The 27,276-nt window shown below is 47.8% G+C and overlaps 1 protein-coding gene across 1 annotated transcript in view; it reads right to left on the bottom strand.

The window, feature by feature from the left end:
• The window catches only part of unc5ca (unc-5 netrin receptor Ca), a 132,948-nt gene that overhangs the window by 9,520 nt on the left and 96,152 nt on the right, over window positions 1-27,276 (bottom strand). The window contains exons 5-12 of the mRNA XM_080852279.1: window positions 22,049-22,229; window positions 17,885-18,052; window positions 17,063-17,227; window positions 13,070-13,126; window positions 8,640-8,831; window positions 5,627-5,980; window positions 3,789-3,876; window positions 2,720-2,888 (exon numbers count right to left, since the gene is read on the bottom strand). Of these exons, the coding sequence (XP_080708405.1) occupies window positions 2,720-2,888; window positions 3,789-3,876; window positions 5,627-5,980; window positions 8,640-8,831; window positions 13,070-13,126; window positions 17,063-17,227; window positions 17,885-18,052; window positions 22,049-22,229 (1,374 nt within the window). The remainder of the gene's footprint in view (window positions 1-2,719; window positions 2,889-3,788; window positions 3,877-5,626; window positions 5,981-8,639; window positions 8,832-13,069; window positions 13,127-17,062; window positions 17,228-17,884; window positions 18,053-22,048; window positions 22,230-27,276) is intronic.

The raw sequence follows: 27,276 nt of genomic DNA, 5'->3' as shown, positions 1-27,276 counted from the left end.
CTCTTTTTCCCCTTCCCTCGTTTCTTCCCAGACATGGCGGTAAAGGCAGCTCCCTGGTGTGCTTTTGAAAGCACGGGAGTTGAGAGCCCCCCCCCCCCCCCCCCCTTCTTCCAGCCTCTTTAATGTCTCACGCAGCGGTCCCCCTGGTTTTTGCTCTTTTCCTGAGCACCAGCCACTCCAAACAAATGGTCAAATCAGCGATGGGGGAAAGGAAGAAAAACCTCATTAAAAGCCCACTAGCGCAGCGGTCGAGCCACCTCAACCGAGCCCTGCTGAATTTATTAGCATCTTAACGGCTCCGTGTGGGAAAAGGGTTACTGAGACCATATGTTTCATATACAGTATATCGTATGTTTATATATGGCTATTGTATGATCATGGTCTGAGGCATAAATGTCAACATGTGGACATGGATACGAAGATAATTTATACGGGAGGCTTCCAGAACATGCAGTGCCTTTTGCACCTGGCTAAAAATATGGGCAAACTGATTGCGACTGTCATCGAAGATAAGTTGGTGTGATGCAGAAATTACACCAGAGGCTTCACGGCTGAAATAAGAGCACCTCTACGTGTAACTAAATGTCAGAGCGATTTACACTGCAGCGGGTTGTATGGCTGGTGAAATAGGCCCATGCAGGGAAGATAAGGGCTTTCCATAACCAATTGCTACAGCGTAACATAACACAGCTCGGAGACAGCACAGGAAAGGTCTCGTCTCCGCGCCAGCACGTAACGGAGACAATATCTGGGCTTCATGTCAGTAAGACGCGTCAAGACACTTTTGGTGGTGCTAGAAGATCTGACATTTTTTCCTGAACATACCCCCCACTGCCCCCATTTCTCCTCCCCTCAGGCACACATGCACAGACACTCACACACACACGCACGCGCACGCATACACACAAGCACACGCACACACACACACACGCACACACACACACACATACACACACACACACACACACCACCCCCTCATCTCCCCAGCACCACCACTTGGAATCTGATTAAATCCCCAAATAAGGTCAGGAGCGTTTGGTTGCTAAGCTAGTGGGAAACTGGCGGAGGGTCCCATGGAGACTCTTGGGGCACGCTGCCAGCATTGGGCAGGAGCTATTTACGTCTGTTCATCACCAATTCACACCGGAGGAAGAGAAAAACACTCCTCTAATTGCACTTCTGACAGTCAGAGTCAGACTCCAAAATCTGACAACACCAACCACTCTAATTATAGGCCGGGGCCTTGGATATTCAAAAGTTCTATTTATTTATTTTTTCACCTCCCTCTCTTTTCCTACACATCAAACATAGCAAACAAGCAAACATAACGAGTGAGTCATTCGTTCTCCCTTTTGAACTTTTCGTAGTCTTAGAGGTTCACACGAGGCGTGCGTCTGATCTTCTGCGGTGGAGAAGCTGGGGGGGGGGAAGAATGGAGGTTGGGGATGGGGGCTGAATCTAGGCTGACTGGGGGCAAGTAAGGGTGCGGTTCCAAACCCGTCCCTGCCCGTCCCAGGCCCAGCCTCAGCCTCCTTATCTCCTGTGGCACTCGCGTGCTCTGCCCTGCCTCCTGCCATGCTCGCATGTGCCAGCCACATGCCCAATTAGCACAGGGGGGCATCATGTTTCCACACGATAACGACAGGCACCCCCCCCCCCCCCCCCCCCGCCCTCCCCCCAGGGCTCGTCCCGCCGCTGGGTAGGTAGCAGCACCTCAGGATAGTCTTATCTCCAGCACAGATAGCTACCTCTGGCTCTGTCACTTGCACACGGGTGCGCTACCGAATGCACAACCAGCGGGCAGCCCCTGATATTGCCTTCTGCTCTGCGCCTGAGTGTGTGTGTCTGTCTGTGTGTCTGTTCGTGTGTGTCTGAGGTGGTGAAAAAAAAAAACAGGATTCCTCTGAAGGGAATGTGATCACAACAGGGGAAAGAGGAGAAAGACAGAGAGGAAGAACGACAATGAAGGGAGGAGAGGGGAGGGGAGAGACGGAGAGGATGAGAAAGGGAGGTGAGATGGGTGACAAGGGTGGGAGAGGGAGCAAATTCCCCCAGATAACGGCTTTTCAAGCGTCCAACGCCGCCCTAATTGAGTTTCTGTTGGCTGTTTACAGAGCCCCAGCCGAGCACGGCTAGTTTATTTTCCCTTCCCCGCCGCCACCGATAGTCAGGCTTATTTCTCAGCCGTATGCTTTTCCGCCCACTCGCTTTCCCTCCTTTATTTATTTATCTATCTATTTCTTTCTTTATTTACAAACAAATTGCACCTAACACAGCTTCTTCCATGCTGACTACAAGGCTGCCAAAACCAACCGCCTTCCAACATCTTGTCCTGTTTGACGAGACAACCAGCCCCCAAGGCATCATCCCTTTGCCTACCCATCCACCACCATCCCTCCCCACTCCACCTGCCCTACCCTCCACCAACCACCCAGCCCAGGGACCCCACAGTTGCCCCACCTCCCCTACCATCCACCAATCACTCAACCCAGGGACCCCCACAGTCAACCCTCCCCACTCCACCTCCCCTACCATCCACCAATCACCCAACCCAGGGACCCCCAACAGTCGCCCTAACTCCCCTACCATCCAGCCCAAACCCACACACACCATCCCCATCCTTCCCCAACCCAGCTCCCCTAACACCCATCCCTCCCCACCCCACTGCCTGTAACACCCAGCCCAGGCCCACTCCACCACTGCCCCCTGGTGTGCTTACCTCCCACTGGCCCTGCTGCATCTGGCTGTTGAGCTGGATCTGCCAGTCCTCGCTGTTGGCCGCGGCGCAGTGGTGCATGGTGAGGATGACGGGCCGCGTCAGCAGGGCCCCTAGGGGCCCGCAGCTCACCACGGGGCTCAGGACCGTCTGCACATCCTCCACAGGGGGCCTGAACCAAACCAAGCAGCGGCGCACAGTTAGATGGTGTAGCGACAGCGACGTGATGGCACAACACGCTTTACAGCACATGTCAAAACAAAGGCAGGGCTGCAGAGAGATCTGAAGTTGTAGTTCTTAAAGTAATGTGCAGCTGTTGGGCTTTACTGTCTACTGGATCTGTGTTTGTGTGTGTGTGTGTGTGTGTGTGTGTGTGTGTGTGTGTGTGTGTGTGTGTGTGTGTGTGTGTGTGTGTGTGTGTGTGTGTGGGTGTGTGTGGGTGTGTGTGTGTGTGTGTGTGGGTGTGTGTGTGTGTGTGGGTGTGTGTGTGTGTGTGTGTGTGTGTGTGTGTGTATGTGTGTATGTGTGTGCGTGTGTGTGTGTGTGTGAGAGAGAGAAAGATAAAACCTATTCGGATGTGTATACATCTGTTTCACTGTGATTTCTTTAAGTGATGAGAGAGAAATAACTTGAAGAGCTGCCATGGGAATGCAGCGAGTCGGGATCAATACTCATGGGAGTTATTGCTCTATAAATGGCAGAGACGATGATTACACAAATGGTGCTCATTTATTTTTTCATATATACCACAGTCTATGGTACAATTACACTACCTTGTGCCTGGTCTAGTAATGTATAGTGTATATGTACTGTAAATATGGCATAGAAATTGGTCCCATACAGTATGTCTGGCCTTATTAGTATTAGGTTGCGGTAAATCAGAGCTGTGGTAGATCAGTGGGACATACCATTAGGCTACCGTAGGCCAAGAGTCTTGTTAATGTGTGAATATATGTGTGTGTGTGTGTGTGGACATGTTCATGTGTGTGTTCATGTATGTGTGTGTGTGTGAGAGAGAGAGCAAGTGAGAACTGTGTGTTGTGGTGAGGTGCGTTGAGTTCACAGCACAGACCTCATGCTCTCTTTCCTCTGCACGGTGACATACATCTCGTAGACACGACCTTGAGGAACAGCTCCCGCTGGCACCAACAAGCTCACACCTGCACCACACACACCAGGTGAAGGGAGAGAAGAAAGAGAGAGAGAGAGAGAGAGAGGGGCAGACGTCAGTCAGACTGACCCAGAGTAAACATCTGTTTCTCAGATCCTACAAGGACACCAGTAGTGGTCAAGAGTCTGTCAATCAGTCAAAGACATGGAGAGGTGAACCAAGGAAAATCTACATGAGTCAGTCACCCGCAGTGAATATTACTCAAGCTGAGATGGACACCTTAAGTGGACATTAGTCTGTTCGTTCCAGACACTGGGGACGGACATCAGACAGCAGCTGGTCACCAGTGCATGGCGCCACGCTGGACCCGAGCGGGAGGTCGTCATTGTCACTGCGGCGGCCGCCTGTGTGTGTGTGTGTTCGCCACCATGCACGCGCTCACACACACGCTATTCTCTCCGCCTGTGTGTGTGTGTGTTTGCCACCACGCGTGCTCACACACGCTATTCTCTCCGCCTGTGTGTGTGTGTGTTCGCCACCACGCACGCGCTCACACACACACTATTCTCTCTGGCTGTGCCACTGCCTCCCCGCCTCCCATCTCTCAGCAGTCAGGCTGTCTCATTGATTCCTGGTGTCCCAGCACCTGCCTGTTCTACAGGGTGACATTTACTCTCCTGTCCTGCTGGGCAGCAAGGCACCACAACCAAACACACCAGCAGCGATGGGAATGGGGAGTGGCAGTGAAAGGGGTAGGGGGGGAGTGGAGGGGAGGGGAGGAGGTTTGGCCAGCAGAAAGAGGCAACAGAAGGGCCACCTCGAAGGACCCCGCCGGTAAACACCACACCGGGGGTCAACAAACTGGACCCTTGAAGAGCCATGTTCTTCCGATTCAGTGTTGACCCCCCCCCCACACACACACACACACCCCCCCCACCCCAACATGGAGTCAACTGCTGTTTTATTTATGACCCGGGCTGGCTGTTACTATGGCATTCTAAGTGGCGCTACGTCTACAACCAGTGGAAGGAGCCACGGGGGGCTCTTTGGAGGGATTCAGGTTGCCATGCACACAGGAGTGCCACTCCCGCGGGCCCTCTCCTCTCCGGTTAGGTCTTCGATGCTGAGGCCATTACTGACGTGTTCGCAATGAACAAGAAGGGGGCCCAGCAAATCAGGTGCGACAACCCCGCTGTCGAAAGAACGAGCGCTGCGTTGAGGAGAGTCCGGGATATGCCAGCGTAGACGTGCTGGTGTGGAGTTGGCGACAGTTTGCGCTCTCTCTTATCCGCTTCTGTGCGCTATTCATTAAGTGGATTACCATCTGCAGCATATCATGTCATCCTCCCTTTAAATTAGTGTGTTCATTCATCACGTTCACCAGGACTCCCCGCGACGTGGATTTATGAGTGGGCTTGATGTTTCTGACACTCCCTATCAAACAGTCCCGGCCTTTAGCGGGGAATTCATTACGGAAGAACACTTTAATTACAGAGGAAAAAAAGGAGGATGCCTAATTCACCCTGATGCAACATATCCCACTGACAGGATGTCTTTTCAGCTGTCTTTCCCAGTAAGGACTAGAGTCCTATAGCTCGAATGCACAAGGAATACAAGCACGCAAAGGTCATGGGTTCAGTAAATGTAAGGAAAATGTATGGCTGCAGTGTACTGTACGTCACTTTACATACAGGTATCTTCTGAATAAATAATACATGTACTCCCTAAAGGTAAAGGGACTCCTTTGTTTGTTTGTTCTTTCCAAGAAGACATAACCTCTCTCTGTCTGTCTCTCTCACCTGAGTTGGGCACGATCAGGTGGCCCCCGAGGGAGTTGAAGGAGCCGACGGCCGTGCAGGAGGGGTCGCGCGTGCGGGCCAGCGTCTGGGTGCGAAGGCTGACCGCCATCTCGCTGTTGTCCAGCAGCGAGTGCGTGACCTTGGGGGAGAGCTTGGAGGCGTAGTCCGCGAGCTCGTCCTGCGGTGTGACCAGCGTGGATGAGTTGTACACCTTGATCTTCAGGTTGGGCAGCGGGTCGAGCAGCGGCGAGTTTGTCATAGAGATCTTGTCGGAGACATCGTGCAGGGCGTAGACGGGGCCGCGGTACATGGCCGCTGCGTTGGTCAGGTCCGGCGGTGCGGTCAGCAGGTCAGCTGTGGACACAGAAATGGAATGTTTTGGTTTGAAGAGACGTGCAGTGATTGCATTGAGTTGAAAACACAGGCTGGAAATTGCACTCTCAAGTTTTGAGATCGTGTAATGATGTGAACCACACTAACCCAGAGCCGCTGAGCTCATTTTTCACAGCAAAACACATCTCATCTCTGTGTACATTAACTGAGAGTTAGAGAGTTTGAGTGTCTGTGTCTGTGTGTATGAGCGTGTGTGTGTGTGTGTTTGTGTGTGTGTGTGTGTGTGTATGAGCGTGTGTGCATGCATGCTTACTGTATGCAAACATGGTAATTGATGCCTTTTACAGGTCATTACATTTGCATCACTGGTTATCAGAATGCTGCAGACAGATCAGTCAGTCAGGTGAGCACACAGCTTAGAGACCCCAGCTGCTGAGGTGTTGGGCAGATCTCTATTACCTGGGACCATGCTGTCTTACACTGAGTCTCTGATGAAATGCTCAATAAGGAACACTTAGAGTTTATCATTGAATGAATGCATAAAGCTACATGGTAGTCTAAGAAGTTATTCCACTGTAGTGTGAATTTGTGTATTCTCTCTTTCTCTCTCTCTCTCTCTCTCTCTCTCTCTCTCACTCTTTATCTCTCTATCGTTTCTGTGTGTGTTTGTATGTGTCTAAATACTGTGTGCCAAGAGGCTGTGCCCTGGCTGTGGCTGCCTGGTGCTCCCAGCCTTCGCTCCAGCGCCCTGCCTCTGCTGTAAAGGGCGCTGGTAGCTGGAGGCGACTGCTTAACAGCATGCTGATTGCTTATTAACATTCTGTTTTGTCAGAGAAGAGGAGGATAGAGACCAGCATAGAAGAGGAGAGGAGAGGAGAGGAGAGGAGAGAAAGGGTGCTTCCTTCTGCAGTAGTCCTCAACCCCACCCTCCCCTGCCCCTCATCCCCTAATCACACTCCCACCACCCTCCTACTCCTCTTCCGTCCTCCTCCTCCTCCTCCTTTCCCTTCCGTTACTCTGTGCACTCCACCCTTGGGTGAACACAACAGGGGAAAACATCAATAAATAATCCTGCCGGAGCTTGATACATTTTGCAAATGGTGATAATGAAGGGATTCACTGTGGCAAATTGCGAAAAGGCACAAGGCTAAGAGGCGCGCTGCTGCTCCGAAACCGTGACATGAACGCATGATCGGCTGGCAGACCTGTGGACGCCGACTGCTCTTGAAAACCACAGGGGGGAGGAGAGAAGGAGACTTTGATGGCTGCAGTCGTTGCAGCTTGATGACAAAACCACAAGGCCGCAGAAAAGGTGCTGACTCAGGATCTGGGCCGAGACCCTTAGCAGACCCAGACCGGAGCCACTCCAGGGCCCACTATCAGCGATGGATCCCTCTACACCTGCTCTACTCGCTTCCCTAGTGGGGGAACACATCATCCAGCTAATGAGATAAAACTAGGGAAGAAAACCCCCCACACACACACAACCCTCTCTCTCCTAGTTTGACAGTCGTGTCAACACCTCTAACACCTTTCCCCTGCTCTGGCCTCCTTCATCTCTTGGCCCATTCAGCCATGCTCAAATTTAATTAACAAGCCCCCCCCACACACACACACACACACACATAAAGACAACCCACAACCAGGGAGGCAAAAAAGCAAGGGAGAAACATAATTCTTCATTAATGATAACCTGAGATTCGCCTTCACTGCCGAGTGACAAGCATTCTAATGGCCTCCTGATGAAATGTCACCGGGCCCTAAAACGCAGGCACAGATGAAAATTACATCCCCATTTCATAGCACCCCCACCCCAACTTCTCATCTACTGCCCTGATTTGAATTTTAATCTGGCTCATGTCTTCCCCATGCCTACCGTACATGAGTGTGTGTGCGGGTGTGTGTGCTGCACACAACTTCAGACTCTACTAAAGGCCACCTTTTGCACCGCAGGGGAATAAGCACTACTCTGACTTACCTTGCATCTGATATTTTCTAATCCAAATGCAATTACATTTTGCTGTCAGTCCAACAACAGCAGCGTATGTGTGTGTTTTTTTCTTCAGTACTGTTGTGGCTGCTTGTGAGCGCATTTTAGTTTGTTTGCGTGCCTTGTGACAAATGGCTACAAGCCTCATTCAGCTTATGTGCTGATTTAACATTTAACGATCCAGAGACCGCAGCATAACACACGGATATGGCGATACAAAACACTGCACGGACACACCTGTGATAGTTGTTAATAAACATTTGGAGTTAGCGTTGGGGGGAGCTTAATCTGAAATGACTTGAGCTCCCGATGCGCCTGAATCCCTCGAGCATAAAACACAGTAAAATATATCTTGATGTAGTAAAGGCTGGCTGAAGACAGGGGAGGCATTACTCTGGATATTAGCTCTCACAGTCACTGGCAGTTCTTCAGGGGTGAAGACACAGAGGAACGGACAAACCGCAGGGTGGAACCAAATCAAACAACCGGGTCCGCTGTAATCAAACACTTCAGGGGACCTGCCGGCCCAGTGGCCAACCCATAAAACGGGGAGAAAAATGAGCTGGAGGAGAAGGAGGACACACACTGCTGAGAATACACACCAGGCAGAGGCCTCAGGGTCACACACACACACACACACACACACACACACACAAACACACACACTGTGGTGGGGCTCAACTCACTCACCTGAGCGGGCTGTCTTAATGTTGACCGACTGAAAGCCGCCGTTGAGGGCCGAGGAGTCGATGATGTCGGACTCGAAGTCGCGGTGGGTCTTGCGGTAGACAAAGAGGGCCACGATGACAGAGATGACCAGGCACATGATGACAGCGATTACGATGCCCACATAAAGGGCCACGTCGTCCGTGCTGGGCGCGGCTGCAGAGGGGGATCAGAGAGTGAGAGAGTGTTGTGGTGGTGGGGAAGGAAGGGTGAGGATAGGCGTGAGGATGGTTGCTACACAGTCTGCCTCAGAGCAGCTTGAATAACTGGATTACAAAGCTGCATGCCTCAACACATGCACACACACACACACACACACACACACACACACACACACACACACACACACACACACACACACACACACACACACACACATTCATTCACGCAAATGCATACACACATGTGCATTTACCTACGCATAGGAGACAAACTTAAAAATAAGAGTCAAAATCTATTCCTGAAAGAAGAAAAAGGAAATCGAGCTACGGCGTGCAGACAGAAATTTTATAATAAGAAGAGGGCTCTTCCATTTAATGAGGCTATTCATTATTTTATAACGTTCTTGACATCTTTCAGGGATTCATCTAAATGTTTTATTAGTCTGAATAGAAAAAGGCACAGTGGTGAAACTTTCATGCCCCCCCCCATACATAAAAATACAGCCATATAAAGTTTTCATTGATGGCCTGAGCTTTTAAGTACGAAGCTGAGAAGGCGTAACAAGAGATGAGCGCACAATGAATTGAGCAGAGTCTCCAACTTCAAGGCCAGGCAAACAAAGACGGGGCGCAATTGTTCCCTTGCGCTACGTCGACACTCTCTGTGAGTCTGAAGTTAGCAGAGAGAGGGAAAGAGAGAGAGAGAGAGAGAGAGAGAACAGAGAGAATAGAGGGAGAGAGAGAGAGGACTTTCCACTGGAGCTGTCAGTGTGAACTTGTCACACTGCAGGTCAGATGTGAGCACGCTGAGTGAGTCTCTCTCAGATGTCAAAGCGCTGCTATAAGGAGCTCTGGGCTTGCTTTTGGCACAGATGTGTTCTTTAACACAACTCTGCTTTGTCTTAGTTTGGGAAAAAGAATGGATTCACTTTCTGCCCTGTGCTACAGAAAACATGCTTTCAATTATGCAAAAGTGGAGGCCCGATGCCATAATGCATTGTGCAGCGATAGACCTCAAAGGCAATAGGGGTTATTTTCTGCTTCCAGTAGAGGGCGCTGTGATCCACATGTACACTCAAGGTGCCACTCCATCTGTGGACCAACAAAAAAAATGCCCCGCTCATTCCCTGGGGGGCCAGGGACTATACCGGTATACGCTTCACTGAGGCACTTAATCAGCTCTGCTGTTTTATGCAGTGGAGTCATCTGGGATCCCTCACACCTGGTTTTACCATGCTCTGACCAGAATGCCCTGCGTAAAACATTAACGGAGAAGGCCTGGTAAAAAAAAAAGAAGGAGCATGTTTGCTTTGTAACCAGATAGAGTTTCAGCACACAAAAACAGTCCTCCGGTCAGACTAAGCAAAAAACCATCATGTGCCCGTAAATGTTCGTGGCTACTACCCACCAGGGCCCTACGCTGTCAGTACTATAAAGGGACACACAAAAAAACAAATAAAAAAAAAAACCAAATGGACATTTGTGCCTAGGGAGGGTTGTGGTCTTACTGTTGACCTTGTCTCTTGACTGTCTGGCTGCTCCAGCCTCTGCGTATGGCAGCTGTGCCAGAGACAGACACAGAGAGAGAGCGAGAGAGAGAAAGAGAGAGAGAGACAGAGACGGAGAGAAAGAACGACAAAGAGAGAGAGAGAAAGAGAGCGAGAGAGGGAGAGAGAGAGGCGCAGGGCCATCTCTGTCAGCCTGAAAACGCCAGTGGCCACAGGCTTCTCCCCAGCGCCACCAATCTGTGTCAGAATCAGTGGCCATGCATCTTACATAGTTAGCCGGCGAGGCAGCGACATTCATCTTCCCACTAATGCATCTCTGCCCTCCACCAGAGACGGCCTGACCTCTGGGAGCTGTGAGTGTCCAAGCCCATTTTTTAGGGACAAATCACTCTCTCCTCTCCATTATTGATTTTGGCACATAATGGTGTCACTCCGGTGTTTAATCAAAGATGGGAAATGGGGAATGCATCGGGAGGAGTAGTGATGGCCGAAAATAGAACAAAGCAAAAACTACTGCTAGCGAAAACTGCAATCAGTCAAACATATTTCCGGGCTGCTAGTTGGGTGTTTGCTGTACTCAGACAGATGGATGGAGGAATGTAAGTAGGTTTGTGTGTGTGTGTGTGTGTGTGTTTGTATATAAATGGAGGAGTGTGTGTATGTGTGTGTGTAAAGGTCAGGCCTTTCTGTATGCGGGAAGGAAGTGCTGTCAGGGGAGTCAGGAGGCCTTGATTGATCCCATTGATCGGCCGCTGTTGTAATTAAGCCACCAAGATGCTATGCAGATTGGCCCCCACGGCCCCCCAGTCCCGAGGACCTGAGGCTAACGAGGTTTGATTACCTGGCGACCTGTCTGGCCCTCATGCCGCAGCTCAGGAAGAGGACCGCGTCCAGCTCCCGCCATGGAGCTATCGATCCTGGAGGGAGTTTTTTCTCTCTCTCTCTCTCTCTCTCTCTCTCTCTCTCTCTCTCTCTCTCTCTCTCTCTCTGTGGGGCGGATCGGGGAGAGAGGTGAGAGGGTTTCGTATTCTCTGCCCTGATCAGTATCTGAACTGCCTCCCGCATAAAAAGTGCACCCAGCGGGTGCGGAGAAGGGAAGAGAAGCATGCTCAAGAGAAGTCAAGCTGGCACTTCATGAAGTGTTCAGAGAAAAAAGAGGAGTCCGCCCAGTTTTTAGTAACCATCCCCATTATGTCAGCAGGGAGCCTTAATGCGGCTACTTAATGTAGTGTATCTCTCCGTTGCTGAACTCTAAAAATACACACACAAAAACACTCACGGACACACACACGCACACCAACACACACACACACACACTCTCACACACACACACACACAAACACACAATGCTTTTCAATATAACATAGCAACAGCTGTGAGTTGCAAGACAGCATTGCACTTGCACTCCAAAAGCCTTTCAAAAGCCTATAAATAACCCATCTTATGATGCCACAAAGGTCTCTGGCAACACAACTCCACCAACACTATTGAAGAGGGGGACTGTGTGCCAATCATTAGGCCATGTCAACATTAGGCATTAGGCCACATTTTCAGGCGAGAGAGGATGGGTAACCAACGCTGTACTCTTGAGAGTGTGGGCAAAACGAGGAGATTTCAGTTTCCTATCTCATCTCATCATGTGTCATTCCTTGGTGGAGTGAACTGATAGCTAGCTGAGTTAGCTGACTGTACCAGGCCGCTGGAATCTCACTTCCTCGTGAGCATCCTACTCCCTCTAATCATTCGCCAGACAAAGCAATGCCAAAAAAGAAGAGAAAAATAACAGATGAAAGAGTTGGAATATCATTTAAATGCATCCACCATTCCCCCCCCCCCAATCCACCCCCTTTCCCCCTCCCTTGATTCCCTGCAGTCATTTAACAGATATCCCCCCGAGACGTGCCATCTTACACACATTCCTTGATGATAAAAGTGCCACGATACTAAACTGCTCCATTAAAACGTATCACAAAGATTAATATGCTCCTTTGAATACAAAATGAAATTCAATGTGGGAAAAAAAAAGAGAACGCATGCAATGAAAACTAAAGGATTATTTCATCTGAATAAATATCAGCAGCCCGACTCATATCATGGTACGATAACTCCTTGTTGCCTTCCAGTGAAAAAAAAGAAGAAGAGGAAGAAGATATGTCACACTGCCCAAAATAATTGCACTCAGGCTTTGAGTCTCCACAGTTATTACAGGGCTTGTCATTGGCTTGTCATACTCTTTAAAGAGTAGCAGAGTTCTGGTGAGCTGGGCAATAGGCCGTTAAGAAGCACTGCACTGCATGGGAGACTCGGCCCTTTGCACAGGCAAAAGCACCACCGCATGTGTATTTAACATGCAGCGAAGTATGAAAGCCAGAGCTCCACTTGGTCCGCGATGAAACTGGATGTTGGGCTGGAGTCTTCATCAGGTCCACCTTTCCCACTGCTTTGAACGCAGACATTATTATTTCTCTCTCTTTTCTTTTCAAGCCAGAGGTGATATCACAGAGCCTAATTGGGTGACATTTTTTACAGCCTTGCTACATGGAGTCTGCTTAGCTCAGCTTTTGTTCGAGAACAATGGGAAGGGTAGTAATAGTGAGGGATGACAGACGCACACAGAAGCAGGAGATTGCAGGATGGAGAGATGGAGAGATGGAGAGATGGAAAAAACACAAAGTGAAGCAATTGGGGTAAAGGAACAGAGAGGACACAAAAAAATACAACTCACATGACACTCCAAAATCATTCCTGGCTTTAGGCTCTGTAGACAGCTGATACAAAGAACCTTTGGGGGAGAGACATTGGGAGGGTGGGGGTGGGGGGGTGACATAAAACATGTCCAAACAGACAAAACTGAAATGAGTTGAATCACACACACACATACAAACATAAAATGACAATGAGATCACACAATAATGCCTTGTTCATACAACTTCAACCTAATTTTGTCTGGTATTATGTTTCCTGTAAGTGAGTGCAATGTGTAACCTGACTCAGATGTGGATAGAACCAGGTTTTTTTTTGTTCCATTATGTGTTTTGCATTTATTGTCTAGTTAGACCGTTTTTACACAGGCAGTAGAGTTTTAGACAGGCAGTAAACTAATGAATCACACACACACATACAAACATAAAATGACAATGAGATCACACAATGAGTTCAGTCTCTTGTCTGTATTTGCATTCTAGACTTAAGACTGAAACAGAAGACATTCACAATAATAGTTAATGACTCAGTGGACGGATATTACAGCTAACAACACCGGCAAACGCATGAGAGACAAAGGGCAAACTCAGGACATTACAACAAATGATGTCACACAGACACACACGTCAATGCAGAAAGACGAGGAGGTAGCGAGAGGGGAAAGACAAAGAAAGAGAGAGAGCACTAGAAGGTAGAACAGTGTGCCTTGTCATAGAGGATGGCCAACCATTGACATTAAGCACTTTCTGTCCCACCATCATAATACATTCTTCTATATGAATATTATCCAGTGCAGTGTTCCAGCCATGGCAGAGCGGAGACTTTCACATAAACACAAAGTTGCTTGTGAAACCACAGGAGGCTGTGCTAGCCACTTCCATCTCCTGTGTTAGTGTGCAGCACTCAGGAGTAGGGGCCTCCTTTAAACAGTAATTGCTTGTTCTCTCTGCAGATGGCAACTCTTTAGATAATAATGATCATTCATTTTTTTTCCCTGTCGCTTCATTACTCAAAGTGATTTTATTTTATTCATTTCAAAGATAAAAGAGAAACTTTTTTCTTCTACAAAAGGCACGAGAGATGAATCGAGAGGTAGGCGCTGGAAGCATGGAGGAGTTAATAAATACAAGATATTTCTTTTTCTGGAGTGACCCAGCCTGTACAGCTCATTCCAAAGTGCCACGATATATAGCAACGGGAGAGATGTCATCTGTCTCTGAAAATGGAGTTACAAAAGCACTCAAAGGCCATATATGAAAAAAAGAAGAGAAAAAAAACAGAAAAGGAAAAAAAAGTGTGTGCGTGTGGGGGTGGGGGGAGATACTTGAGATGGAGGAGACTGAGGTCAAATGGATTTCAGCTGCTTAGGTTTTAATGGGAAAACTTTGCAGAGGAAAGAGAGAAGAGCGAAGAATGGCCTTCGGGGTAAGAAAACACAACAGCTAAAAACACAAAAAAGAAAAAGAAACACATAACAGCAAAGAAACCAAATGAGCACCATAAAATATTTCCAAAGCGCAATCTACAGCTCATTTTCCAGAGTTCACATTGTTCCATAGCTTAATGGTAATGATGCGCTATGTGTGTGTATGTGTGTGGATATCAATAAGAAGCAATTGTGGAATGCCTCCATTTTAGATTCATAATCATTTCTGTGACAGCAAGAGCACTGAAGGGCACATGGATTTCCCCCTAAATGTACCAAGAACATTAGTGCACACAAAAAAAAACACAGGCCTCAGCCTTTTAACTCCCCAAAATCAATCAGGGGAAATGAGCCTAAATCTATATCGTTATGGCTTTTATATTCCTGGTAAACTAGCTATCCATCTACATGGGAGAGTTGGGAGGGTGTTGGTGGTGGTGGTGGTGGTGGTGGGGGAAGGGGGTAGCTAATGCCATAGTTATAGATTTCTGAAACTGAGAGAAACTGACTTTCTTTTAACAGGGTGATGGACTCAAATAAATCTCGTGCAATGGACTGATTTTTTTGGTCGCTTTGTGAGAGAGGGGGCTGGGTTCCATCCTTATCCTTGGAAAGCCAGTGATGACTGAGCAAGAAATATGGCCCGACAGATCCTATGACCGCCTCCTATAGATCCTCACATACGCTCCGTCTCTTAGGGAATCAATAGCGCTGCTAATACAAATGCATGCTTTTATGGCTGAGCATTTTTTCGTACTCTTCCGTTGGTGCGTTATAGTAATTGCTAGACCGATACTGAGCACTTACATGCAAAATGATATACATCAAACATCTGCCATTCGTCTCTGTAAACGTCTCGGGACATGAACATGTAAAGGAATTGAATGTCACTTGAGGCAAAAAAAAAAAACACACAATACAACCACTGAGTACATCTCTCAGCTTTACCTCCCCTCTCATTTGGAGCCTGTGCCTGTGAAACAGATGCATTTGACGGCATCGGCACGTTCTCCTACCTGTTGCAACTAAACAGACAAGTAAAATAACACACGCAGATGTATCTCAGCTACTGTGCTGTATAATTGGCCTCCATGAGCCCACGGAGAGCATTCTTCCATTATTACAGCTCTGAGGCATATTTCCCACTAGTTAGAAGATTACACTTCATTGGGGTCAAGAGTCACAATAATCTCAGAGCCAGGGTAATTACAGCGCTGTATGCACGGTAATCATTTATCATTATCTTTTATATGAAACTCCTAAGTGTGGGACATATGGCTCAGGTAATTGGTGTTGGTAACTCATGGCGCGGGGTCATTAGCACTTTTGGAGGCTGCGTTTGTGTCCTGTGGTCTGCGGCGCCTTGTTTGCTCCCCACTGCAGTGCTGTGGGCACCCAGCTACTGCGACTCAGCATACAGCCGCAGACTAGTAGCGACAACTCAAGAGTGTGCTGGGAGAGGCCATACTCACAAGTATATATACACACACACACAAACCACATATGTGCCCTCCCCTCACACACACACACACACACACACACACACACACGCACGCACACACACACACACACACACACACACACACACACACACACACACACACACACACACACACACACACACACACACACACACACACACACACACACACACACACACACACACACACACACACACACACACACACAACGCACACACGCACACACACATTTACAGGCAAACACACAAGCCCAGCCTTTCCTCCAGTGTGGACAGCTTGCACTGTGTCACAGGCAGTGACTTTTTGTTATTAATTAATATGGCGTAGATATACTTGGAATGAAAACATTAAAGATCACAATGACCACATCGATTTATATTTTATGAGGCAGACTTAATGGCAGGGGTGTCACGACAAAGCATGCAATTGCATGGGGCCCTTAGCAAGAAGGGTGCCCTCGAGGACAGCTGAGTGAATTAATCCACAGCAACATCAGTTCTGTGAGAACCCCCTTGAAATCCATTCATTTCATGTAGGAGACTACAATGACATGTCTAGAAACCCCCTACAGGGTCCCCATACCATCAGCTTGCTTGGAACTAGGCTACAGCCTGGCAACACCCTGAAACACAACTACCTGTCCAATTCTTGTCATAGAATGTTTTGTGCTCTCATCAAGAGGTAAAGTTGATTTCATATTATCAAAGTAAACCTTCCTATTAATGGGTATGTGAAAATAAGGATACATATATGGACTATATAAATTAGTTATATGAAATAAACTAATATATATGAGTATATGTACACACATCCATCCAGAGTTATACATAAAGGGTGTATGAACACAAAAATAGAAAGCTTCTATGGTAATGTGCTGATTTGTGCAAACATGGGCACCGGCATGACGTGAGTGCCTACATGTGCACTGGCACATGATTAAGGAGTGTTGGCATCGCTTGCATGAGGAGACAGTGGCGTGTGAATGTGTGCCTGCACCCCTGCCCTGCAGGTTGCCACCTTCCTGTGGAGCAGCTCACATGAGAAGGAGGGGAGGATGAGGAGAATGAGGAGGAGTTGGTGGTGGTGGTGGTGGTGTGGTAGTACTCACTCTGCATGCAAAGCCCATCTGTGCAGTTCTGGGACAGCAGGACCATGCCCTCGCAGTCCTTGCCCCCGTTCTTGGGCGTCGGGTTGTTGCACTCGCGCCGGCGCCAGTGGGTGCACTCTGTGCCGCACGTCGACCACTTGCTCCACTCTGTCCACTCTCCGTCCACTTTGAGAGAGAGAGAGAGAGAGAGAGAGAGAGAGAGAGAGAGAGAGAGAGAGAGAGGTAGAGGGGGAGCGGACACTGTCAGGCTCACGCACACAGAAATAGGGACAGACAGAGACATCAAGTCTGGCAGGCAGCCTTGTTCTCTGACTCGTCCCGTCCTCTCTCATCTTGTCTCGTCCAGCTCAATCTCAAATTCATGTCCAAACTGTCCATCTCTTCCTACTCCTCTCTCCTTACCTTTCCAATGTTTTTGTCATTTCTTCTCATCTCTTCTCCTCTCCTCTCCTCTCCTCTCCTGACCTACCCTACTTTGACCTCTTCTCTTTCTTTTATCATTGTGGTCTGTGCTGTAAGCCTTAGTTTGGACATGAGGTCAGTGTGACTCCTGTCGCGCTTTAAGGGGCTGTTTGGTAATAGGCCATCATGAGGGTATGGAACACTGGACTTTGATAGCTGTATAATTGTAATCAGTCATGAGGATCAACCTATTCATGGTTACCGCCATTCTGTTTTCATTTAAACACATTTTATTGGTCATTCTCAATGCTGTCTAGATTTGGCCCAGTGTGTGTGTGTGTGTGTGTGTGTGTGTGTGTGTGTGTGTGTGTGTGTGCGCGTGTGCATGCGTGTTTGTGAATGTGTGTGTGTCCTCATTACCAGTGCAAAGAGAGGTGCATGGCAGTTTCTGTATGGCTGCTCCATCACATGGGGCGCCACCGTTAAGAGGTGCGGGATTGGTGCAGCTCCGTGTACGCTTCTGGAAGCCCCGCCCACAGCGGCTGTTACACACCGACCACTCGGTCCAAGTCGACCATCCTCCGTTCACTATAAACGACAAGAAAGGAAATGAAAACAAAGGGAGAAAAAGCACATAATGTGTTTAGTTTCAAGCGTAATCAGACTCATTTCTCTCCATTTAACCAGCTCTCCATCTGGACAATGAAGCAGGGGTATCCATTTTCATGAGTGTCGAGCAGCATTACTGGCCCAGGGCACATGGTGGGAGAGGGCCAGGGAACTGGCTGTGGCTGCGGCTGTGGCAGTCGAAGTGCCGTGTGAGAGCAGCTGTATCCGCTGGTATTTCCCTGCCTCCCTGATCCTGCCAGCGGGCGTCTACTGTTACCTCCAGACATGTGCATTGTCCATTAGCTGCACAGGGTCCCCACACAGGGAGCTGCACTGTCCACAGTAGTTTCCTTCTCAAGTACAGTCAGTTTACTTACACAGCAACACAGGCACAGACGGACAAACATACACATACACACAGATATATATGAAAACACCCATGCACACACACACACACACACATACACACACACACACACACACACACACACACACACACACACACACACACACACACACACACACACACACACACACACACACACACACACACACACACACACACACACACACACACACACACACACACACACACACACACACACACACACACACACACACACACACATACATATAGTCACACAACACATCCATCTCCAAACATGACAAGTGTGTGTAGCAGATGTTTCTTTTACTGGACTCTGGCCTCTTTAAAAGGTGAGACATGAGACTTCCTGAGGGCTCCCGTTCCACTTAACTCCCTGGTCCTGTTGGACTAACGGGAGATGACTTCAGAGCTCTGGTGTGACAGACTCTCCACGCGAGACCAGAATCCTAAATGATTAGGACAACTTCAGTTCAAAGGTCTATGTGAGATCCTGCAAGCGTTTGTGTCTCAGTCCAGCCTCATGTCAGCATTAATGTCCATCATCCCATATCCATGTCTGTAATCAGGCTCTATGCACAACATGGTTCATGATTGCATGCATGTAGAGTACGGCCCATGTCAACATCTTATAGCCTACTAATTGTGTCCATGCCTGTCGTGATATCTATTCATGTCTCTGTATATACTCTATAGCTCCTGTCCTCTATGTCCATTCATCCTGAGTTCCGTGTTTGCGATGGTCTATGTCTATGTCCACTTTCATGTAAATGTCTCTGTCCTCCACAAGAATGGTGACCCACACTAAATGCCAGCGTGTGGCTCGCACATACCAATGCTGGGGTGCCAGCGATAGCTCTTGATATTTCTGGACTCCTCTGAAGGAGTGGATTAATCATAAGAAGCTCCCCACTCTCCATATTGTTATGGACTTGGGCTTCCTTCAATTGCTTCCTGCTTTCTTCGTGTGCCATTTCAAAGTGAAAGGGTGGTGGTGGGGGTGGGGAGGGGGGGGGAGGGTAGTGAGGAGGGGGAGTGGTGGTGCAGCAGTGGAGGAGGATGAGGAGGGTGGGAGGAGGGGGGGGGTGCTGGAGAATGCATCCAAAAGAAGAGGACGGATTCCAGCACTTGCGTCAGAGAGGATGATCCCACATCAAAGCGGGCCTCCGCCGAATGCCTGGCGTGCTGACGAAGCTGATAATGACTGGCTCCATGGAGCACGAAGGAAGGGGATGGGGGGTTTGGGGGGTGGGGGGGGGCTTGCACCACCCTCACCGGTTTCGTTAGAGCCACTCTGCCGCCCGGCACGCAGCCTGTTTTTGCCTGTTACCCGCCGTGGGCTCTCATTAGCATACACACGTCGACAAACACTTCAGCCACATCCTTCTACCCTTCCATTCCCTTCTCTTCCCTCGGCCTCCTCACCCGGCCCGCAGCAGTGGTGGCGTGCCTTGCATATACTCGGTGGCGTACTGGGAAGGGGACACGCTCACAAGAGAGTAGGAGAGGGAGGGAGGGAGACAGAAAAGAGCCACCAAATACCGTAACACAAAAAACTTCAGGGCTTAATCCTCCAAATCCTTCTCTCTCTCTCTCTTTCTCTCTCTCTCTCTCTCTCTCTCTCTCTCACTCTCTATCTGCCTTGCCCTCCCTCCCTCTTTCTTTCTCTTTTCCGTAACCTCTGGAAAAGCCACTCTGTGCAGTGATGAAAACATTTTGCCATCTTCAGACATTTCTTGGCCATCTACAGAAACTCTGCGGCGGGCGGCGGAGTAGACAAAGGGAGCTGAAGTGGAGAGTGTGACTCCGACTCGAGTGACTTTTTTTTCACCCGCCTCTCCCTCCACCCCCTCCCTCGCTCTCTCTCTATCACTGTCCTGATTTCTAAGGGATCACAATCCATTTACCCCTGGCTGACACACACAAGCATCTGGCCTTTGTCTGCAAGGGGGACTCTAATAAGTGGAGATTATCCACACAAGGTAAGGCAGCCAGGCGGAGAGCCCCTGCTATCTCCTCCCTCTGGTTGGAGATGAATGATTACAATTGTAGAGTTCGAATCTGGGGGAGTTTATTTTCACTATTTCCCTTTTGAACGTCTCCGATTAGAACAAGTTCTGCTCCAGCGGGCAGCCAGCCGTTAAGACGGCCTGTTGATGTGACCCACTTCGCTTCTCTCCCCCTCCTCCTCTTCTTCACATTCTACTTCTTCCCCAATTAGAAGTGTATGTCTTTGAAAGTGCCTGAACTAGACCGCGCTCCCTATAGGATAAAGTCCTATAATGTGTCCAAATCTTTCCCGGGAGATGTGGGCACGCGGCTGAATTAAGACATGGCTGCAGACGAGGAGCTGCTGTGCCCAAGGTGGATGGGAGAAGCACAAATGGTAAAGGAATGGAACATGGGGCTACAGCGAGTCGCTTGATTAGGTGTGTGTGTGTGATTCAGTTTTGGGACAGCACAGACCAAAACAGAGTAAGCACTTTCTGCAGAATCCTCCACCAAATAAAAAAAGTACTTCCCACTGAACCTTGCAGCAATGTCCTACAGCAACTGGATTAGTAATGAGTAAAGAAGACATGTACAAATATAAGACAAATACAACAATTTCCAATTCAAAGTCCATAACCTCTAAAGTAATGATTTCCTTCTTTGAAATGCCACCATTGATTCAAAAGCAACCACCACATGTGAAGACGTTCGACTCAGGAAACTCGGGGGCTTGAATTGTCATTTACTGGCACCGCGGTGAATGTGGAAAGCATCTGTGCTTTGCGTGGCTGTATTGCGGGTTCCCCGCTGATCCGGCCCTTATTGGGGGATAATTGTACATCAGTGCAGAGAAGCAGGTGTTGACGCCTGCCTCTTGGAGAAAAGGGGGAAATGTGTTGAAGTTTGCCGCACCGCCACTTAACTCATCACTTTGCTCAAAATTCATACCATCACCAGTCTCAGCAGGAAATCTTCTGAATGGAACACTTGTGCTGGCTGTCTCTAAAGCTGTCACTTTCTCTCTCTCTGTTTATCCCTTCCTCTCTCTCTTTCTGTCTGCTGTCTGAGACACGGAGGGAGGGCGAGTAAGCTTGTCTTGTGTTTCTGGACTCTCTGTCGTCGTTTTAATCGAGCAAACACGTGAAGCACAAACGGTGCATATGGCTTTTAATGGGAGAGGTATGGCCAGGTGAAATCTTGGCTGAACGCGAATGTTAATTTTGAGAGACCAGATGGGAGTCTTGCCTGACTGATGCTGTTGGCTGGCTGGCTGGCAGGGGAATGGGCTGTGATAGGATGACAAGGACCGGAGCAGACTGGGAGCTCTCTGTGTGTTGTGTGTTGTTGTTTGTGTGTGATGTGGCGTGGTGCTTCTGTGTGTGCTGTCACGCCACCCTTCACACTATCATGTGCTCTGAAGACGATCGATTCTTCACAGAAAATCAATGAAGTCTTGCTTGATATGAGTTATAACGTCATGCATCACAGCAGATCAAAAAAGTCAGTGAATTCAATCAATGCAGTAATACAAGAGCACAAACCACAGGCATATTTATGGGTAGAATATAATATCTTAAGGTCACGGGAGATGGCCGTACCGTAGACGATGACGGTGGCTGTGGTGCTTCTTCTCTTGGCCACGATGTTCTTGGCCACGCAGGTGTAGTTGGCTGTGTCTGACAGTCGAGCCTGTTTGATGATCAGGTTGTGGTCGATGGTGATGTAGAAGTTACGGTCGTCTGCTGGATCAATGATCTCCTCATTCTTCCACCACTCAACCTGTGGAAACAAGAGGATAGATGACACTGAAGGAATATATAATGAGGTAATATGATAACAGGCTAAAGATCTGTTCATCTGTTGACTTTCCTCCATCTTTAATTTTCTTTTCAATTTCTCTCAGCAAAGGGGAACGGAATATCAAACTTTTATTTGTACATTAAAAATGCCCTTTTGATAATTACATTTTGGCCAGCAGCAAACATTCCATCAGAGATTTCCAGGGGAAAAATCACGTATCTCTATGTACTGTACCTCACCATATGTAGGTATTCACAGTGAAATGGCTCTTTGTTGGGTGTTCAGTCAGGGGCAGAAAGAGGCACCACATGGAACTAAGTGTCTTTTCCAGCCATCTGTGTTTATGTGGCAGACATATAATTACACACACACACACCCCTGTGATGAACGGGCTGATCCAAAATGAAATGGTGCCCGCAGACACCCCCATTTACGAGTCAAACTAAAATGCTTTGAATGATATTCGGGTCATTTGTGGGCTGGTCAGTAAAACATTTTTTTTTTACTTTACAGACTTTAGCAACTGATATCAATATTTAAGCAATAATAATTTACATAAAGATCATTGGCTGAACTAATCCAATCAGGAGAAGACGCAGGGCAGGCTTACCACTGACAACTGAATGAGTGGAGATGCAGACGGCAGTACAGAAGAGATCAAAGACACACATTAAAGAACAGTGGGTGAAGTATTTAGAGAAGTTGTAAGCGAAGATGGCGGCAGTGTTGGGGATAATTATCAACAACGTTGACATGGAACCTAGTGACAAGTAGCACAGCATGCATTGCTGCCAACAAACTCTTTCATAATCTCCCTAATGTATACCTGTAGGCTAAACTTCTATATAGGCTATCCTTGGCAAATTCAAGAGAATGTTTAGTGTTTGTGCTGCATGTATTTTATCAAAGGATGTTGTGAATGCTCCAGGTAGGCTATCATTTGACAGAGGGCATTCTATTTCCATCTAAAAGTAGAAGGTTTTCCCTAGCCCGGGTTTATGTAAGTAATTCAGCACGTTTTGGAAAAATCAGTGGATCAGGCAACATTTTGCACTGCTTAATGTAAGTGGTTTCGAGTTGCGTTTGGGTTGAATTTAAATCATTGGGTGAGTTTGGGTTGCTTGTGAGTAGACCATCACTGAAAGACACACACACACAGATATACACATGCAGATACACACACACACACGCAGATACACACACTTACACACCAAAACACACACACACACACACACACACACACACACACACACACACACACACACACACACACACACACACACACACACACACACACACACACACACACACACACACACACACACACACACACACACACACACACACACACACACACACACACACACACACACACACACACACACACATATATAAACTGTAAATGTAGGTACCTTCTCAGAGAGACCAGTAGGCAGGAAGGAAGACTCGTCGCCATCATGGCCACCTCTCTGTGTGCGTCTACCCACCAGGCCTACCCTGGCTCACGTGCCCTCTACTCACCAGGCCTACCCCGGCACACGTGCAACACTGCCTAGATTTACACCAACTATGCCAAGAGGAGTGGAAGGCCCCGATAGGACACTGCTGTCAGGAAAATCTGAACCTAACTAAAATTAGCACAGCATATCCCCATGGGCAATGCATGGCAACTCCTTTGCGCATAAATCCAACAAAACTTAAAGCACACTCTGTCAACATGCCTGGGCACATTTGCAAAGCAAGCTACGAATCTATTATATGCATTCTAATGCAGATAACGCTAACCAAGGTATTCACGCGGATCTATTCATCACCTTAACTCGGCCCCCTCAAGCTGCCCCATTTAATCCACATGCCGTAGATCTAAATCATTCCAGGTTGATTTCTTGGGCTAATACCTCAGACGTCGCACTCTTAATTAGAATATTAAAAGCATGTGTAAATCCATCAGAGGGAGTCGCATAAATAACAAGGTGAAAGTGCTGAAATCTCACAGTGGTGTGTCTCAATTCATTCGTCTGAAATGATGGATGGCCAGGCTTTATTAGACAAGGGGGGAAAATGAAGGCTTAGAGCTGACATTCACAATAATGACTGCATGAGCACATCATTAATGAACTATGGAAGGCCAAGAATGGCACCAGCAGCAGACGCACAGCAAATTGACAGGGGAACCGAGTGTATGGGAGGCTATGGCTCAGGCTCTGAGCCCCTGGCTTTTGGACAGACAAAAATAACTTAAAAAAAAAAAACACTGAGCTTATCAAGCCAGACACACAACTCGGTGAGATCCCCCCCCCCTCTTCGCCATCATGTTCGCCAGCCATCCAGAAAACCGAGCCGGTCGGTCGCAGCATTTGTCTTCAGATGGAGAGCTGTGCAAAAAGCTATTCGAGGACAAAGACACCAGTGAGCAGAAGGAAGGAGAGAGAGAGAGAGAGAAAGAAAAGAAGAAGGATAGAAAGAACACAAAATCACAGCGTTGTGAGATGATCAAAGGCTCCCAGTGCTGTGTACGATATCAGCTCAAGCACCCCCGTCTTCAAAATGTGCGGGCAAAAATCTTTTTGACAAAACTTTCATTTTTTATTAAGTTGTCCCTTGGTCTCCTGGCGAGCATTTGAAGCATTTCCTCAGATATTTAATAACAAAGCTATTCAAACGTAATAAAACCGTATTCAACTCTGTCTAACTGACTATTTTAAGCCTGAGAGATTATCCTTGAACATATTTGTGATGTTTCAAATAAACTAATACCAAGCCTTCACATCAGGGTATGTCTCTGCCACTTTAGATTCATCCATTTAGATTTAATACAACTGTCTTGCACGTATGAAAACAGATACAGATTGTGACAAACATTACAAACCAATAAGACTGTAATTCCAAGCCCTTCAGGAACATCTAACCCTTTTCCCGGGACCAATAAACGTTCCTTTGTTATTCTCTGTAATGCAGCAGTTTGTTTAGGTGAGGAAGCATCTCAAACAGATGAGAGATTTATCACTGCCTGAGCATCCTCTGCATCTGATTATGTTTTTTTTTCTTCCGCATCCCATATTAGACAAGATGCGCTGATTACAGCCTCCGTGAGCAGCTTTTCATCTTGACACACTTAGGAGATGCATCGGCGGCGGCAGACAGGTTGGGTGTTGCTCTGCCTTTTCATTTCACTTCTTCCAGCCGCTGGTGCTGTTCAGCGTTGCGGAGACATGCAGGTGTGAGCACAACCCCCAACCCATCTCTACTTCCATCAGTGCAAATTCCCTGCTAGGTAATATCAGTGAAATCAGAGGCGGCTCAGGGAAAGTTGCTCTGCAGCCAAAAAAAATCTTCCCCCACTCCTTCACCGTAAGCGTGTCTTCAGTCAGCTAAGGCTTATGATGTGAGAAAACAAGCAATGGGTGGTTATTGTTTAGATACATACTGTACAAATCTGTCATCAGTGTGCCATCACATATGTGCCAGTTAAGTAGGTGGGCGATGTAAACGATGCACTAGTGCTCGTCTCGCAGGGTGGGAGAGCTCACAACACTTTGTATGTGGCAATTCAAGTAAGCATACTGAGGGCTGCATTTAAATCTAATTGGATGCACTCCAAATGAAAAAAAAAGGGCAAAAAGTCATTTTTATCCAAATTAAAGTGAACTTCCACAGCCGCAGGCAGTTGCTTATCGTCTGCTTTACATCTAATCTCCCTTTAAACAATAAACAACAAATAATGAAACCAGTGCTCTAAGCTACCAGAGAATCTAAGTATGAGACAGTGTTTTCCAATTGTATTTATTTTGTCTTCACTAGCTGAGAGGACTTTCAAACTGACTGTAATGAGATAGTGGAGGCACCAGAAAAACAGCAGAAAAAAGATGGGTTTGTGGGTTGAATATATTCATGTTCATCCACTCATTCATTTAAATGTATTCCCTGACTTGTGCTTGAAATATTCAGGAAATAGGAATTGAAATTAAAGTTTCTTGAATGAAATTCACATAAGCCAGGTGAAGAAAACCAAGTATTCCTTTTTTCCCCCTGAAGGATAGCATTCATGCCTTTTTGAGCAAGAGCCAGGTAGACATCCATTAAATTAATGTTTTCGCGACAGCAATCTGCAGTTCGTTTAATAAAGTACTCTAACAGCAGGAAGTGAATGGGAAGCCTGAACACTACAGCCTTTAGTTAAACACTCACTGCTCCTCAGGGGCACTGCGTTCATTTAAAACAATTGCTTTGCAGGTTCCCCAAAATGGCAGAATTGATTTGGCCAGGGCACCTTAGGCCACCATTTACTGGTCCTGCTTCTAAGTAGTCTGTGCGAGATGTTTAAAAAAACAGAACCCATGATGTGAGCCAGCCTGGTCCTAACCCTCTTTAAAGTGCACAGTAAGCCAGATGGGCAGCATGGTGCAGTGAGCCGCTCAGCTTGTTCACATCCCGATTTCATATTCTTGGTAAAGGAAACAAAACAAGTTAGTCGAAACTGAACAATAGCATGCTATTGTTTTTTTTTTTTTGCTTGCAGACGTGGCACAGCTAAAGCATAACACCCACCAGCGGCGCAGGCAAGGCACAAAGAGTGATCGGGGAGAGCAGAGTGGTGGTGAATGTATGCTTGCCATTACATGTGTGTGTGTGTGTGTGTGTGTGTGTGTGTGTGTGTGTGTGTGTGCGCGCATATGTGTGTTTGTGTGAGCATGTGTGTGTGTGTGTGCACATGTGTGTGTGTGTGTGTGTGTGTGTGTGCCAGCTTTGTCACAGCTGGGGAAGTGTGAAGGCTGATTGGGTGAGGGGGGCCCCCTGCTGGGACGCAGAGAGTGTTATTTTTACCCCCACTCCCCCCCAGGCTCTCATCTCTCCACAGCCAAACACACCGCAAAAAACCCACTGCAAACTGGAGATGTCCCCCTCTCACACACACACACGCACACACATACCCACATACACACACACACACACACACACACACACACACACACACAAGCAGGCAAAACACAAAACCAAGAACATGTGCCCTTGAGCTGGACTGTGC

This window comes from Sprattus sprattus, assembly GCF_963457725.1.
Source record: "Sprattus sprattus genome assembly, chromosome: 15".
NCBI lineage: Eukaryota > Metazoa > Chordata > Actinopteri > Clupeiformes > Clupeidae > Sprattus > Sprattus sprattus.
This window is presented reverse-complemented; position numbering and strand designations above follow the sequence as displayed.